Consider the following 15,895-nt stretch of genomic DNA (forward strand, 5'->3'; position numbering starts at 1 on the left):
TATCTAGTGGGGTAAATGTGACTTGAGGAGACCTTCCTAAAAGAAGGGTTCATTGCAGGTTCACGACTGTGATTGGTCAGAACAAGCCAGTCTCTCGGATCACGTGATGTTGCCGGATGTTGCTCGTTCATTGGCGAATTGAATCGCCGCAAATTCACGATCGTCGTCAAGCCATCTTTTTGTGCCGTTAGCATCCTGAAACGTGATCAACGACAGAGGGAATCGACATGTCTGAAGTATAAACGAACATTCACGTTTGATGAAGGACACAGATAGGCGCTAACAAACCCTGATGTGTTAGGTGAAGTTCCCCTCCTCTCCTCCTGGTTGTTTATCTCTGCTCGGGTGCTGCTATGGACGGCTCTCTGCTCCCCCTGCTCGTCGTCGTGCTGTCGTCCTGGGCTGCTGTCGGAGACCCGACCGAGCCAGCAAATGTGGACGGAGCTCCACCTGCCAAAATAGGTAAGAGTGACTCGTCAATATGCAGTGTGAATTGATGTTGTTGTCCTGCATTTACAGGATGTTAAGTGACTCTAATGAGACATAAGATCTGGGAGTCATGATCAACACCGTTTTAATGATCATACTCCTGTGTATCATTAGACATGCATTCCCATGGACTGGGTTATTACTCCACATCTTCAGGTGTTTGGACGAAGGAGGAGGCTTGTACTTCGTCAGCTATAATTGTCCTGTTTGCATCCTTCGGACATCTTAAATGCAGCTTTTGTTGGAGCGACAATCCGAAAACTGTCTCAAGCGTACTAAACACATCTGACATGTGCAGGACAGAAAACAAGCCCCAAGTCTCATATCTGAGAAAAGTATCCGTTATTCATTGATAACTAAGTTGAAGGGGTCGGTGTTGTTTCATCAAATATTTCAGACTTAAAATATAACGAGGTGAACACAGTCCAGTCTGAAAGTGCAATCTCCTGGTTCTCTTTTGAATCATAAAAGGTGTTAACACTCAAATAAAAATAGATAATAAATTCAGAGATAAGCAGCTCTCTGGAATAGACACCTTTACTGCCATCTACATTTTGTCTTCCTCCTGCAGTTGTAAAATATCAGAAAATATGATTACCTTACAATCACTCTGTTTCCCTTGTTGAGACACTTTTATGTCACCTTTTATAGTCAGACCATGTATTGTTAAATGTATTGTTGCTGCATGAAATGAACACTTCTATATGATTGATTGCCCTTTTTTTTTCTTCTTTTTTTTTTAACATATCTCACTATCAAATACCTTTATTTCCTGCTTCCTGTCTGATACCGGTTGTAATCTTCTGTTCTCCAGCGGTGGTCGGGGCGGGGATAGGAGGCAGTGCCACGACACATTTCCTGCGGCAGCACTTCGGCCCTGAGGTCCAGGTGGACGTCTTTGAGAAGGGGGAGGTTGGAGGCCGTCTTGCAACTGTAACTGTCAATCACAATGACTATGAGTCCGGGGGCTCTATCATCCATTCCCTCAACCTTCACATGCAGGACTTTGTCAAACAGCTAGGTGGGCCTTCCCACACACACACACACACACACACACACACACACACACTAAAGCTAAGGCTACACAGACTGACTGTGCAGAATTCATTTAGTCTCTGTTTGTCCCTTTCTTTTTAACTTTACAATAAACGATGCACTGTGTGTCATTAGATTGTAAAATATGATTTTAAAAAGTGCTCAATCCCTTGAACCAGCAATGATGAAATATGTATCTTGATTGATCTATAAATCTTAGTGGTTACAGGTTTAATAACATTTGTGACTCATTAGCTGGGGGCTGTTCATCTTCACACATGAAGTACAGTTCACACAGTAAAAGTAGAACATTTTGATTGGATAATTGATCCCTCTCTATGTATATCTTTCTATATCTGTTCTGTGTCTTCCTCTCAAGGCTTGAAGTATCGACGCAGCGTGGCAGGGAAGACGGCGGTGTTTAACGGCGAGGAGGTGATTCTGGAGGAGACAGACTGGTACCTTTTGGACCTCTTCCGGCTGTGGTGGCGCTACGGCATCAGCTTCATTCGCCTGCAGATGTGGGTGGAGGAGATTATGGAGAAATTCATGAGGTGAGTCAGGGAAATGTTAGGCCCAGATTGCTGATTAGTCTTAACTGCATGCATGACAGGATGCAGCTTAATTTCTGTTCCCAGTGCATCACACCTTCATTATGGATATTCCAGTTGTCTCAGTTGTGCTCGCGCGTCTATAAAGGATCAGTGGAGTGTCCAAGTTGTTTTGACTGGTGTGGCCCATGTAGGACAGTGTTTTCATTAAGTAATGTGCACACACTCTGATCTGAAAGGCCATTTTTTCATTTACTGAACATACAGTTGTTACATTCCTGTGTGAAGAGTTTTTATAATTAAGCAAGCTCTCAACCTTTCCAGTTTAACGCCTCCTCTCAGTTTTGAAATCAGTCAGTAAAGCCCATTTGGAGCTTTTCATTCTTTAACTGCAGAGCCTGAAGCCGAAATCTCTGCAAAACCCAGACTCTGAGTGTAACTTAACACACGTTAGGGAGTTCATTATGGACCATGACAACCATGATAACATCTGCTCATAATGTCTGAGTGCAGCTGTAGAAAGAAAAAAAAAACTCTTTATCCCCCCATTAATCAAACAAAAGACCAACTGACTTCCTTCTGTCTGTCCTGTTTTACATATGAGGTTGTGTGTGACCTCACGTGTGAAAAATACAGAAAAAATATCAATAATTTTTCCGCATCTCTGTTAACTTGAACCAGTTTTGTCTTTAAACATGAACGAGCCTCAGATTTGCACTTAACCTTTATTTCCTCCCTCACAAAGTCATTTATCTCTGCCTTGCTTTTGTTCTTCCTCTCTTTATCAACAACGACAGGCCAGTATGTCTCTGTCTGCGCCTGTTAATGTGTCATGAAAAACTGTAGATAGAAATAAGACATTCATAAATGTGTCTTCTGGCTAATAACTATTTACAGTCATTCATAACTTATCAGTATTTGTTTTGTGTATGTGTAATGTAGGATCTATAAGTACCAGGCTCATGGATATGCGTTCAGCTCGGTTGAGGAGTTGCTGGACTCTCTCGGGGGGAGTGGTTTCATAAACATGACTCGGAGGCCGCTTTCTGATTCGCTGCTTGAGCTGGGTGTGTCGCAGCGTTTCATCGATGAGGTCATCGCGCCTGTCATGAGGGTCAACTATGGGCAAAACGTCAGCATACCGGCCTTTGTAGGTGAGTGTGTAGAAAGCAGCATCAGCAGTAGAAGGAGAGGAGGTAGCGAGTGGGTGAAGGGTTAAGAAGAAGTAGTGAGAAGTAGGAGAATGTATTGCTAAAATCAGGGCGAGCTAGGAGCTGAACATCCATTTCCCTGGTGACGAGGGTCATGAGAGAGGAAAAGAAGAGATAGGAGAGGAAGGGAGAAAAGGCGGGGGGAATCATAAAAGAGAGGAAAGCAAGAGGAGAGGAAAGTGTGTGGGCAGATAATAATTGATTTATAACACTTGGAACTGTCTGTTGACAGTGAGCTAATGTGTTCGTGTGTGTGTGACAGGCGCTGTGTCTTTAGCTGGTGCCCAGAACAACCTGTGGGCGGTGGAAGGAGGCAACAAGCTGGTGTGTTCAGGCCTCCTGAAAATGGCTAACGCTAACCTGCTGCAAGCACAAGTCACCTCCATCTCCCCGCTCTACTCGGGTAACTCACCTGAGGCTGGCTGAATGGGACCATGTCAAACTATGGCATTAGCTTTTTTTCTTTTTGTGTGTGTGTATTTGAGCCATGTAGTCTGTTGTTGACGTGCATTTTTTTTCGACAGAGTTTTCGACAGAGTTGCCTCAGTACGAGCTGAACTTCAGCACAGCAGCGGGGACCAGTTCAGAGCTGTATGACATTGTCGTGCTGGCGACGCCGCTTCAGGCCAGTGTCAGGTCCGGAGTCCTCTTCCAAGGTTTTAACCCTCCGTTTGACGAACTCCCTGGAAACTATCACAACACCGTAGCGACTATTGTCCATGGTTACCTCAACACCTCCTTCTTTGGTTTCCCGGACCCCCGCCTGTTCCCTTTCGCCAGCATTTTGACAACTGAGACGCCTGATCTGTTTTTCAACAGCGTGGCCAGCGTTTGTCCTGTCAACATCTCGACAGGCTTCAGACGTAAACAGCCACAAGAGGCCGGAGTCTACAAAGTTTTTTCACCTCAACCTCTGGAGAAGAGTCAGCTCAAAGCACTGTTCAGGTCAGCAGCCTCCTCACTGTCATTAACAACTGTGTCCATGCTGTCTGCATGCTAACTTAATGGCCTCTCAACATGCAAACTTGCTGATGTTTGGATTGTAATATTTTAACGTCAAAAATGTTTCAGTAACCAGCTAAGTGTGTAGTATGGAAGTATTAGCACAAAACACAAAGAGGAAGACGTAGGTAATTAGTCATATTGTGATCATATTTTTGCAAGGTAACAACATCACCAGTATCCATAGTTAATTCTGGAGGGAACATGAATGTTTGTTCTTGGCATCCATAAGATAGTTTATAATATTTCCCTTGAAAACTAAAACGAAAACATCATGGCAGTGGTGGAGGAAAAGTCAGAGGATCACTACAATCAGTGGGTTCATCATCTGGTGGACATGATTTTGCTGCACTCATTACTGCAATAGATCCAATAGTTGTCTAGATATTTCTGTTGGGATCAAAATATTGGACCAACTGAAAGAACAACATTACCATGTACTCACCTAACTAGCAGTCTTTAACAGTTCTTGACGTAATTTCAAAACATCACGAAGAGAACATTGTACATGCAAAGTAACATCTTCCCTCCTTTACTGCACGTTCCGATCTCAGGTCTTACTACTCGGTGCAGGTGACAGAATGGCAGGCCTACCCTTGTTACGGAAGCAGCCAGGGCCTGCCACCTGTGGAGCTGCACCCGAATCTCTACTACCTCAACGGCATCGAGCTAGCCGGCAGCGCCATGGAGATGAGCTCAGTGGCGGCCAAGAACATTGCTCTGCTGGCCTATCATCGCTGGAACAGACAGACGGACATGGTGGACCAGAAAGATCTGATGCACAGGATCAAGACTGAACTATGACCTTGTTAGCTGACAGCTACAACCTAGAAGTGTATGTGCTGTGAAGCAGAAAAGAAGGGGTTAGGGTAATCGCAGCTCACAAAGCTGATGGGCATCAAAACTGTAAATTGCACATGAAGGTAGCTCTTGCTGCAGTTTGATCAGTAAAATTGTAATAGGATACTACAATTTGTCAGTTTGGTTTGGGACTATTTGTGCCTTTATTTGAGATAGGACTGTGGAGAGAGAGTAGGGAATGATGTGAAGGAAAGGATCCTCTGGTTGGATTTGAACCCAGGCCACCCGCTGGGAGGACTACAGCTTACGTACACGAGGTGTGCTAAAAACTAATGCTAGCAACGCACCTCTATTTTAAGAGTTTTTATTTTAATGTATTACTATAAACCGCATGTTGAACACTGGAGTGGTTGTTGTTGGGCGTTGGATAGCCCAGTGGTTATGTTGCGCAGCCCATGTACGGAGCCTAAAGGAAACTCTTGAATTTCCCTCGGGATCAATAAAGTATCTATCGATCTATCGATCGATCTAAAGTCCAGACCTCTGCAGCCGTGGGTTTGAAGTAAAATTGCTGCATGTTATCCCCAACTCTGTCCTCCAAGCGTTTCCTGTCTCTCTTCAGCTGTCCTATCAGATAAAGGTAGAAATGGCCTGAACATTTAAATAAATAAAAAAACTCATACAATTTTAACAGATGACTCATTGAAACTCTAGTTATTAATGGCATGTAAAGGCAAGTGCTGCTTCCTCTATATGCCAGCAACGCTGCATATAGGTGAAGTGATTTGCAGTCTTGGATTGGGATTGATGGCTTTGGTTAATAAGGGATTTCATCCAAAAATCAAGCTGCAGGCAGCTTTTCTGGGCTAATGCTGTTTAACTGAGTTGCTTGGAAACTTCGAAAACACTTCACAAGAGCATGACTTAATGTGTTTGAAAGCGGTTGTAACATCAGTACAGTCAGTGTTTTCACTTAAACAACAGCAGCACTATTAGCTGTTTACTTCCTCTAACTTTAAAGACTGTTAACTGTTTGAACTGCAACACTTCCTTCATTTGTTCATTCATAAAATAATTCTGATGTGACTCATGGACATGGCCACTGTTGCCATGCTCTGTTGGTCCTTTCATCAGACTGTTTCATTATCTCCCCTTCCTGCTGCTTTTGTGGCGTAATCCAGCGGAAAGATTTTTTTTTTTCTGGGGAATGCTGCCAACAAGCTTTCACACTGGACCAAATACAAGCAGAGGACTGATCAGTGGAGCCATGAAGAGGATGCTTTTTTCTTTGAACTATGTAAATATTACACAATTTTAATAACCATTATGGAAAGTTACACAAAGATGTAGCTGACCAGTTAGTATTAGAAATGACAAGTGCACAAAAAAGAAGAGGTGGCATGTTGAAGCATTTAAAAACCAGTGGCTGTAATATTCTCAAAAGAATTCAGAGCTGCCTTGTTTAAATCATTTTTATTATCACAAATCTGAAAACAGATTGTCTGGGCTGAAGACATTTTTGGACTCAGAAAACTCAACTGTTGTCAAGTGAATATTAATGGATGTTAATATTGTGCCATGTGGGAGACAACAATACCCTTTCAAACTGTGGAATTTGAAGAAGTCATGACGGTGTCACAGTTAAAGCCTTGACACATAAAAAGTATTTATGTGAAATAAAGAAATTGAGACTACTGGTGGAAGTATTTTAACACCAAGTTTAAAATACTTCTTCCCACAAAAAAAATTGACGAATGAGTCATCTTTTGTAACAGCATCTTTCTGGGTACTCAAGGACAGTTTCTTGTAATCTTTCTGCCTGCAATCGTGAGGTACATCTTTGGGAATGAGACGTTAATGTGAGGAAAGAAGAAGACAACTTCTATTTTTTTTTTTACTTTCGTCTTTGTGATATATTCTTAAAACCACTGGATTCAACCTTCCACAATGTGTGGAATTTTAGAAGACATTTTTTGAATGTATTTAACAAATGAAGTACAACAGAGAGATGAATGTGGAAGGGGAAAAAATAGAAAAGGGAAGTACAGTATTTCTCTCTCTTGACCTGCAAGGATGTACTTTAATCAGTTATTGATCAGGAGATTTTCATAGATGTTTTGCTCAAAGTAACATATATTCAATAATTTCCAAAATGTGCATGTTTATTTGGACTTTTGGAAAAATAGGGGGAAAAACGGAGCTAACATTATCCTGTAATATCAATTACTTAGATGAAAAAGTTGAATAAGACAAATGTGGCTGATGCAACTTATGCAGTGTAACTCTTGTATCTTTCTTTCTATCAAGGTCAGCGCTTAACGGCATCCATCTGCATCCAAACAAGTGTTAATAATTTATCCTTTTCATTGTTATGACTGTAAATAAAAAGATAAGCACTGGTTTGTTTCCCGTGTGAGTAACTCTGGATTTACATGTTTGACGTTCTCTATTCCTTCACTTGTTTAAAAAAACTACAGTAGTCCTACCCCTGAGCCCTGAACACAACTTTTTTTTTCGTTCTTGATTTAATTCTGCTGTTCAATTGCTGCTGTTGTGTTTTGCTGAGAAGTTTCATAATGGGTCCTGTGTGTGCTCCTTTTCAGCTTCCCCTCAGCTCAAACAATCACAATGCCGCACAGAGGTGTTCCTGTTTCCAAGACGTACAGTATGACTCAGTCTGGTGTAACAAGGGTTTGTTGTTCTGCTGTCTCTTTAATCCCTAAAGATGTTATTCAAGGTGAGCTGAATAAGCTCTGCAATAACCTTGCTGAAATAAAAGAAATCTGTGTTTTTTTTTCAACAGGTTTCCATAAAAAAAACCATAAATCAAGATCTTCAAAACATTTGTTCTTCATATTGGTCGTGCCACAAAACAACAGAATATTAACTTAACATGTTTTAATGTTAGAAAGTAATTGTTATGAAATGTTCAAAATTGGGAATGTCGCATTGGGGATATTGTATTAGCCTCAATTGGTGATTAAATTGAATGACTTCTTAATTCTTACCGTCGCCTGGTAACTCAAAGTGACATAATACTCTAAAAACAATAGCATATCAAACACTGGACAGCCTGTTTCAAAGATGGCAAAAGCTGTTCTTTATCACTTGGTTTTCACTTTTTCTCTTTCAGTTCATTATTTTTCTTTCAACCACCAATATCTATTATTGGAAAGAAAATATTGTTTAAGATGTTTTTAAGCACGACTCTACAGTATATGTTATCAGGTGCATATGCTTATTAAACCAAATGGACCTCAAATGGAAAGACCAGACATTGAGAGAGCTTTATTGACAGAGAGTTAGGGTTTGAACCACATGGGATGATGTGATTTTGATGATTTATTTTCCAATTTTTGGTTTGATCAGCCTATAGGCGTAGCTCATTGAACACTCTGTTTTTATCGTTACAGACAAACAAAAAGAAATGGTTTTAGATCGGTCTACCATTCTGAAAATCAGACCATGAACTGTTTATCTCTGGAGCCATTGACCACGAGGTGGCACTGTGAACCCAATGACCTAAATTGTATTTAAATCTAATTTAAAGCAGAGCCTCGAGGCTCCTTATTAAGACGTACAAATGTGATGTGATGACAAGAACAAACACACTAAACTCTTCCACTCAGTAATTCAGCTGACTACTCTACCTGAGTAATAACTATTTTTTTTGGTCCTGCGTTGCGCCCTTTTGCGTTCAGCTGGAATAACTACATTTATTTGCTTTAATTAATAACCACTTTGCACCTCTATCACTTATGATAGAGGTGATGACTGCAGGCGTTCTCACTGATTAGTACGTGAACTCCTCTTGCGTTCATTTCTGCTCATCCCAGTCACTCAAACATTGATTTTAAATAATGTACTTTAGGGTTATGAATGCTATACAGAATTTTGTTGAGCGTAAAATCGCAAACAAAACCTTACGTTGGGCCAACACGTTATATTTTTTTTATGTCTTAATACCTAGGCTACAAACATTACGTCGTGTTAAGAAGTTAATAAAGATAATTGTCTTTAGAAGTTAAAAATGTGTCACCATGACGTGTTCAGACGTAAAAATGTGAGGTGACGTTCATGTTAAGATTAAGTGAAACAGGAGCCTAAAGATTGTGGATGAGTTGGTGCCCTTTGCATGACAACTGTACTGTTTTTTCTGCACTAATGAGAAGAAAAAATCTTCAGATGTTTCCATAAATGAACACAAGATATAGCTGCTTTGGGGATTCAATGAATCCAGTGGAAGTTTCATTTCAATGAAATCCATAACTTTCACTCGTTCATCAAAAGTCCCAACTCACACACATGCACGCGCGCGCAAACACACTCACACACCACACACAACATTATGTCATTCCTGTTGTCTGAGTAATGATTATCTGATATCTGTCCCTAGTAATAATGAAACAGAAAGAGTTGTGTACATTCCTCTTTGAGTTACCTAAAAGCTTCAACCCAGACCAAAACTATTTTCTCATCTTTATTTTATCCTTATTTTATCCTTTTCCAACACGAAATTAAAACAACAACAACAACATTTTAATTTAAAAAAAGGTTTCTCTTTCCAGAGAAACAGGGTGTGGACTGCCTGGCACAGCTGCTTACGAACTCTCTTGAGATTTCTTTGGAACGGAGCTCAATTAGGAGATTTTGGTTGTTGGTTTGGTTTACATAGTCTCCTTCAAGCTTTAAGACATCACAGACAGACAGACAGACAGACAGACAGATAGATTAGATAGATCTATTAGATAGATTAAAGCACATTTGCTCCATTTTACTCATTTGTCCGTTGCTGATTTTTATTGAAGAATTCTGAAAACACAAGTGTACAGACTATATCAATAATAACAAGAATTATTATTATTATGACTGTGCCATGTCTTTTTAGTTCCTTTCCGAAACTTTATTTATGCCTCGAAAATCATTTCACTCATTGACAATGATGTCAACATAAAGATAAAAAAAACAAACAAGCACTATGTCATTACGCATGCTTCCTGTGTCATTCTTGTGACGGGTGTGCACTTAACAATTGAGAAAAAAATGAAATATGTCAAACAAGTGTTGTCATGGTTTTCAACCTTTCACCCAGTATCCGTCTCTTCTCCTATTGACCCAGTGGTGTACCACGTGGTCGGGCAGTCACGCGCTTTCCAGGAACCAGTCAGGAAGAAGAAAAACAAAACAAACCCGAGAGAGCTGTAACAGCGTGTGGACTCCATTGAAAAGAGGACTTTATTATCTATAATAGAGAACGGAAACAAGGCCCTGCGCTGGGGATACGCATGCGTCCTAATCGTGAGTACGACCCTCGTCTATTCGTGTTGGGTTAACTTTGCAGAGCAGCGTGTTTGTGGAGGAGAAACTGAGGGGAGGTCGGTGTTGTGTATCGAGCTTCAGCTGGGATGAGGAAGGGGGCGGACGGACGGAGGCCATACTGACAGTGAGCTGCTGCTGCGGGCGAAGAGGAAGCAAGACTCGTAAGCTCCGTATTAATAGCGACATTTAGGACCCCTAAAACACATTGAACTTGGTGTTTGTTGTGTTATAAGGTTAATCGAGATCTTGCAGGAAGTGTCCCTCGTAGTTTAATGTTTGCTGGCTAACGCAGACAGATAAGAGACATTTCGGCACTTCACGCACAAATATGTCCAGCATAGCTTCTTTTATTGATATCTATCACATGCTCAGTCTCTTCAGAGGAAAGTTTTCACGTGTTATGATGGTAAAAAAACTGACATCATGGGAGCAGATTCGCTTGCATGCCACTTCGAAACTATCCAAAATGCTGCAAATCTTACAGCTATTTTTCGTGTCGTACAAATGTTTTTATTCATATTATTGTATCTTTTTTTTCTCTCGTCGGATAGGCCGTGCTTTTGCCTGTGAAAGGGCCAACATTTGACTTTTTCCTGTCAGACCTCTGTGTAGGTACACGCCCCCCAATAGCAAACACATCCACTGCTGCCGAGAGAAAAAAAAGAAACTCGACATGGCTAGAAATTTCCATGAACCAGACTTACATTTCACCGAGAACACATCATTTACGACGATTTCGTTGCGATGAAAGATTAGCTCGGCCTTTCCACCATAACAATCTGCTGTAACTCCCAGTTTGTCAACCGACTTTGGTAGATGAACATTTTGTGCTTTTGAGTTTTAGAGATATTAACACAAACTAAAGCCGCGGATTGACGTATTATCACGGGGTGTGCTTGTTTTTCGTGTGCACTTGCACATTTCACCTGTAATTAAAAAAATATATATACAGATATCTAGGCCACGGACATTTAGGCCTCCAACTTGTTTATCTTCTGCCTCAACCTAGATTGAAGCTGGCTGTTTATTATGGAGCAGCTCCTGTGAGTGACAGTCTCGGCGGCGAGTCACGTCCGCCTGGGGGCGGGACTTCTTCTCAGCTCGACCCATAGGCAACATGGATTACGTGGGTGTTGGCACCCTGTGTTAGATTGTGGTTCTGTTTTGCTTTGCTGAGCATCTGTGATAAGTTGGGATAGCGTGGAGATACTGGTGACATGCATGGAGTTATTTGTGTATAGTAGGTCATACGTCATCTGCACGTTACATGCTATGTAGTTGATGTTTAGATCGTCATGCTGTAAAACTGAACCTCTCCTAAGATCCATCACACAAAGCTGTTCCTTTCAATGCCGTATTTAGAGCATGCAGTCAAAATACTACAATCACAATTCATGCTGTATTGTAGGACATTTTTGGGACGTGTGTCTTCTGACATTGAGGTTGTTTATACTGTTTGTTATATACTGTGTTTGGGAAACTGCATAGCTCCATCAGCATAGCTCCATGTCATCTCCAGCTGCAGTGGCTGGCTTGAGTGGAAACCTATTACTAATGCTTATAGGAAAAGACAGGAATAGGGAAAGAAACGTGTCCAACAAAAATGCATGTGGTTGTCCACATGTGAATACAACTCAGTGTAAATATGTGTCCATTATTGTAAATATAAAGCTGTTCTTTCTGTTTGTATCTTGCATGCATGCATCTAGTTTACCATCTCACTATGAAACACTGTGTGCTATTGCAGAATAGATTGTGTAATTTAGCTCTTTGACTGCAGAAAATGCACATAATATCAATAACAATGGCTCAGTTTTTAAAAGCTATTTCAATGATCTGTATATTATCAGTGTTATTCGGGCAGATTGATGCATTAGAAATTAATTTCAAGATATACCTGTATACATTTTGTCTGATTATTAATTAACATTTTTTACAAGGCAAATTTAATTACATTTCATTCAGTCACATTAAGCCCCAATAGTCATATAAATGCATCAGCTTTTCGAGCGATTAGCTGCCAGTGAACAAACATTTTCTGTTGGGTTTTGTTCCACGCTGACTCTCCTCACATTTCCGACTTGTAAATGAGTATTTCTTCAAGATGCCTGCGCAGATTCTCTCTCATTGAATAAACAGTTCTGCATCCCATGCTTGTTATCTCTGTGGAAATCAGGGACTGACTGCTATCAGTAGATAACTCATTCCCAATAAGACACTGCTGCGTGGCCTACTTGGATCTTGTCCAATGTTGTGAGGCAGAGAATGTGAGCTGTTTGTATGATGGAACTTTTAACCGCTCGTGGCGCAGTCACAACTAAATACAGCTTTGTATCCAGACCTGGACCGACAGGAACATTAGGACATTTACAGTTGTGGGTCTTGAAAAGATAAATTAATTGTGTTTTATTTCCTTGACCTGATTGTGTTTGAAGTTTGAACAACAATAGTGTTGGAAGGACATTTACATGAAACAGGTTTTCATTAAGCTGCGCATTCAGGCATCCATCTTTGCTTTCATATTTTCTTTCTTACATTTTCTTTAGCAGCATACAGTTAGGTAATCAAAAACAATGTTATTTTATGCTCGCTCAATTTGGGAAGCAAATCAGTTAGAAATGATAAAACATCAGTTATGTTCTCTGTGTGGTCAAGTGCCACTTTTTGACCAAGACGTGAGGCGACGTGAGGCGACGCCACTGTTAGTCCTCGTCGCCACTTGTTCTTTGCCGTCTGCTTGGCGTGTCAGGACCTTCAGCTTCAAATGAAATCGAGAACTGTAAAGGAGACAGTGATAGTTAAAGTCAACGGAGTGCGATGAAGGCGCCACTGCTCACCAGCTTTGTTGCGGTGTAACTGCAGATCACATTGGCTCAGGATGAACGTTGGCTCTGCAGATTTAGCACAGTATAAGTCATTCTTTAGATCAAGCAGAGCCTCAGTGAGAAACTCAGCTTCAGTATTATGGGGGCTGTCAGTGTCAGTCATAAATATCCGGCTCTACATCACATAATGTTTCACATTAAATTGTGGTGCTGTGAAATATTCTGCGATGCTTTGATTGGAGAGATGAGGACTCTTTTTCTGCATGTTTGTGTTTGTGAGAGCTCATGGTGTGAACGATGGCTTCCTGCTGTAAAAACACAGTCTGGATTATACTGGTGGTACTGTGGTGTTCAGGGGATGAAAGGAAGCACACATTAAGACATGATAAACATCTAAACTCAGTGACACATTTAGAATAAGACCTTAATCCAAAATAGTGTTGTCATAGGAGAGAGTATATGTGCATGTTCCTCTGCAGCTTCTTGTGTGCTTGCATGCGCTGTGGTGTTTTGGAAGTGTTGCTTTTACTTTTTGTTGCTGCTGACTGTTTTCTGCCACTTCCTGTTTACACGCAACATGCATACGCAGGGGGACAGAGCTCTTGGGTGAGAAGTTCAGTCGAGTCAGTCAGCACCCAGTGAAAGGAAGTGATGTTGTGCTCTGGCCTCAGAGGAGTGGGATTGGTTTGTGTTCATGTCAGGGGTCATGTCTGCACGGAGATTCTTTATGTATTTGCAATGCAAAAGCACAAAGGGAGCAAAAACAATGTCTCACACGGTAGGAAGTGCTGGGCAGAGAATGAACCAATCATGAGTCTATCCTGAGGAGAGTAGAAGGAAATAAGTCTTACGTTAAACTCAGTACTCTGTATGCAGAATTGGTCCCGGGTGATGTTCATTTTATCAACACAGCATTTGTGGACAATCAAGAGTTTAAAGAATGAAAATAGTTCCGATCTTACCCACTCGTTTGCTTCCTGCCGTGTGTCTGTGTGGCTCCATGCGTGTGCCATCCAGCGTATGAAGCTGCTCTGCCTTATCTGTACTTCTGTTGCACCCTTAAAACGGCATAGTGCGCTTTCAAAGACACGTTTAAAGCTTGTGTTTTAACCCCGAAAATGATATTCAGTTTACTTTATGAACCCTCAAAGGAAAAGTCAGTTTGCATTTGTTAAATTCTATTGATAGTATAAAAGCAACACTTATGTATAATCATGTCTTTGTCATGTAAATATTCATTTTTTTTAAGTGTCTTTGTGTATTCATGAAAGCATATTTTTTTAATTATATGAATATTATATAAAACCTTTTTTTTTTAAGAAAAAAAATATCAAAATTGTAAATAAAGTTGGCTGTGACTCGCAACAGGAAGCCATTCTTCCTGCTGTTTACTCCAGGGTCTTGGTGCAGCATTAGGCTGGATAGCAGTAGCCACTGACCGGAGCTACAACCCTAACTTCGGATAAGATCGCCGTCTTATTTAAGGAGCACACACAGTAACAGTGGTGTACATGGGAGCGAACAAAGCTGGTTCTTTGGTTGGTACCAGGTTTCATTTGAGGATAGGAGGTTTGTGATAAGACAGTCTTATATCTTGAAAGATGAAAATGTGTTGAGGATCTGCCAGAGTGCTTCTCAACTGGTCCAGCCTCATCATGACCCACCATCAGCTCCTTCATAAAAAAAAAAAAAATCGCAACCCAAATTCTGGTATTTTTCAAACCATGTCAGATGTATTGTGTAGAAATATGAATGCAGTGTAGAAATAACATTGGTTAAGACAGGAGAGCAGCCCAAACTGCACCTTAGAGCTGCAGCTGGCCTTCTCTTCACTGCAGGCTGCTGCTGGTTGAACTGAAAGCAACTTGTTATTGCAACCAGATATCGTCATTTTATCAGAGGCCTCAAGACAATTTGCCCTGATAGAGTTGACTGTACCCTGAGAGGACCTTATTGAGGAGCCTTTTGAATGGAAGCTGGCCAAAGACCAGAGACTCCTTGAGGACAGCCTGAAATGAGGATGGAGAGCTAACTGTTATCCAGATAGGCGGCAGAGGCTTTGCAGGCCGCTCTCTCCAGAGTGTACACCCTGCTGGCTGTGAGAGGCTCACAGGAGAACAACCTTCATGACTGCAATGGAGGCAGCAGAGGAAGCCTTCAGGTGGCTGTAGATAAAAAATGGGGGGGGGGGGGGGGGGGGGGATTCGTGGCCTAATGCTGATAAGACACAAGTCGGGGCTTGATCGCCTGGGCGAGGGTGTAGGATGTGGTGAGACCCGAAACACCCAATGAAACCAGGAAACATCACTGATGATGCATCCCAACCAATCCACAGGGTGTATCTTTGATGTATTCAGTGACAAACTATGCAGTTTGACCAACAGGTAGTTACAAAATAAAACATATTTAAAAAGCGCTTCATAGACTCCTTGACACCAACTTTTGGCCCAGGCTAACATTCGACCCACTCAAAACAGCTCCATCACACACTAAAGAACTGTTACCGCTGTCTTTCTTCTTTCTTGGTTTTGTGATTACAGAATCAAGAATGAAAATATGTTCAGAAACAGAGCGCGTCAATGATATCACAGAGGTCCAGACCTCAGTTGTAATTTAAAAAAAAAAAATTATTAGTAAAATTATTCATTTAAATGCATTAATT

The 15,895-nt window shown here is 41.1% G+C and overlaps 2 protein-coding genes across 5 annotated transcripts in view; both read left to right on the plus strand.

Moving 5' to 3' along the window:
• The first annotated feature begins 54 nt into the window (after positions 1–54).
• Positions 55–6,974, plus strand: pcyox1l (prenylcysteine oxidase 1 like). Its single transcript, XM_079356175.1, has 7 exons — positions 55–462; positions 1,304–1,510; positions 1,904–2,078; positions 3,018–3,229; positions 3,549–3,689; positions 3,811–4,231; positions 4,843–6,974. Exons 1-7 carry the CDS (start codon positions 354–356, stop codon positions 5,090–5,092), a joined length of 1,515 nt encoding a protein of 504 aa, XP_079212301.1. The 5' UTR covers positions 55–353; the 3' UTR covers positions 5,093–6,974.
• Positions 6,975–10,191: 3,217 nt separating this feature from the next.
• crebrf (creb3 regulatory factor) overlaps positions 10,192–15,895 on the plus strand; it is a 53,953-nt gene continuing 48,249 nt past the window's right edge. For 2 of the 4 annotated variants that reach the window (XR_013780129.1, XM_079356057.1), the window contains exon 1: positions 11,595–11,648. Coding sequence is in view for 2 of the 4 variants with exons in the window: in XM_079356057.1 (XP_079212183.1) it covers positions 11,630–11,648 (19 nt within the window). In the remaining 2 variants the exon portion in view is untranslated. The other 2 variants (XM_079356058.1, XM_079356059.1) reach the window with 2 other exon arrangements.

This window comes from Symphodus melops (genome assembly GCF_947650265.1).
Source record: "Symphodus melops genome assembly, chromosome: 11".
Classification (NCBI taxonomy): Eukaryota; Metazoa; Chordata; class Actinopteri; order Labriformes; family Labridae; genus Symphodus; species Symphodus melops.

Excerpts from the sequence above, each read along its gene's own strand:
- pcyox1l (XM_079356175.1), top strand. The coding sequence starts at position 354 with ATGGACGGCTCTCTGCTCCCCCTGCTCGTCGTCGTGCTGTCGTCCTGG. Across the intron at positions 2,079-3,017 it reads ATTATGGAGAAATTCATGAG|GATCTATAAGTACCAGGCTC; the intron begins GTGAGTCAGGGA and ends TGTGTAATGTAG. Across the intron at positions 4,232-4,842 it reads CAGCTCAAAGCACTGTTCAG|GTCTTACTACTCGGTGCAGG; the intron begins GTCAGCAGCCTC and ends TTCCGATCTCAG.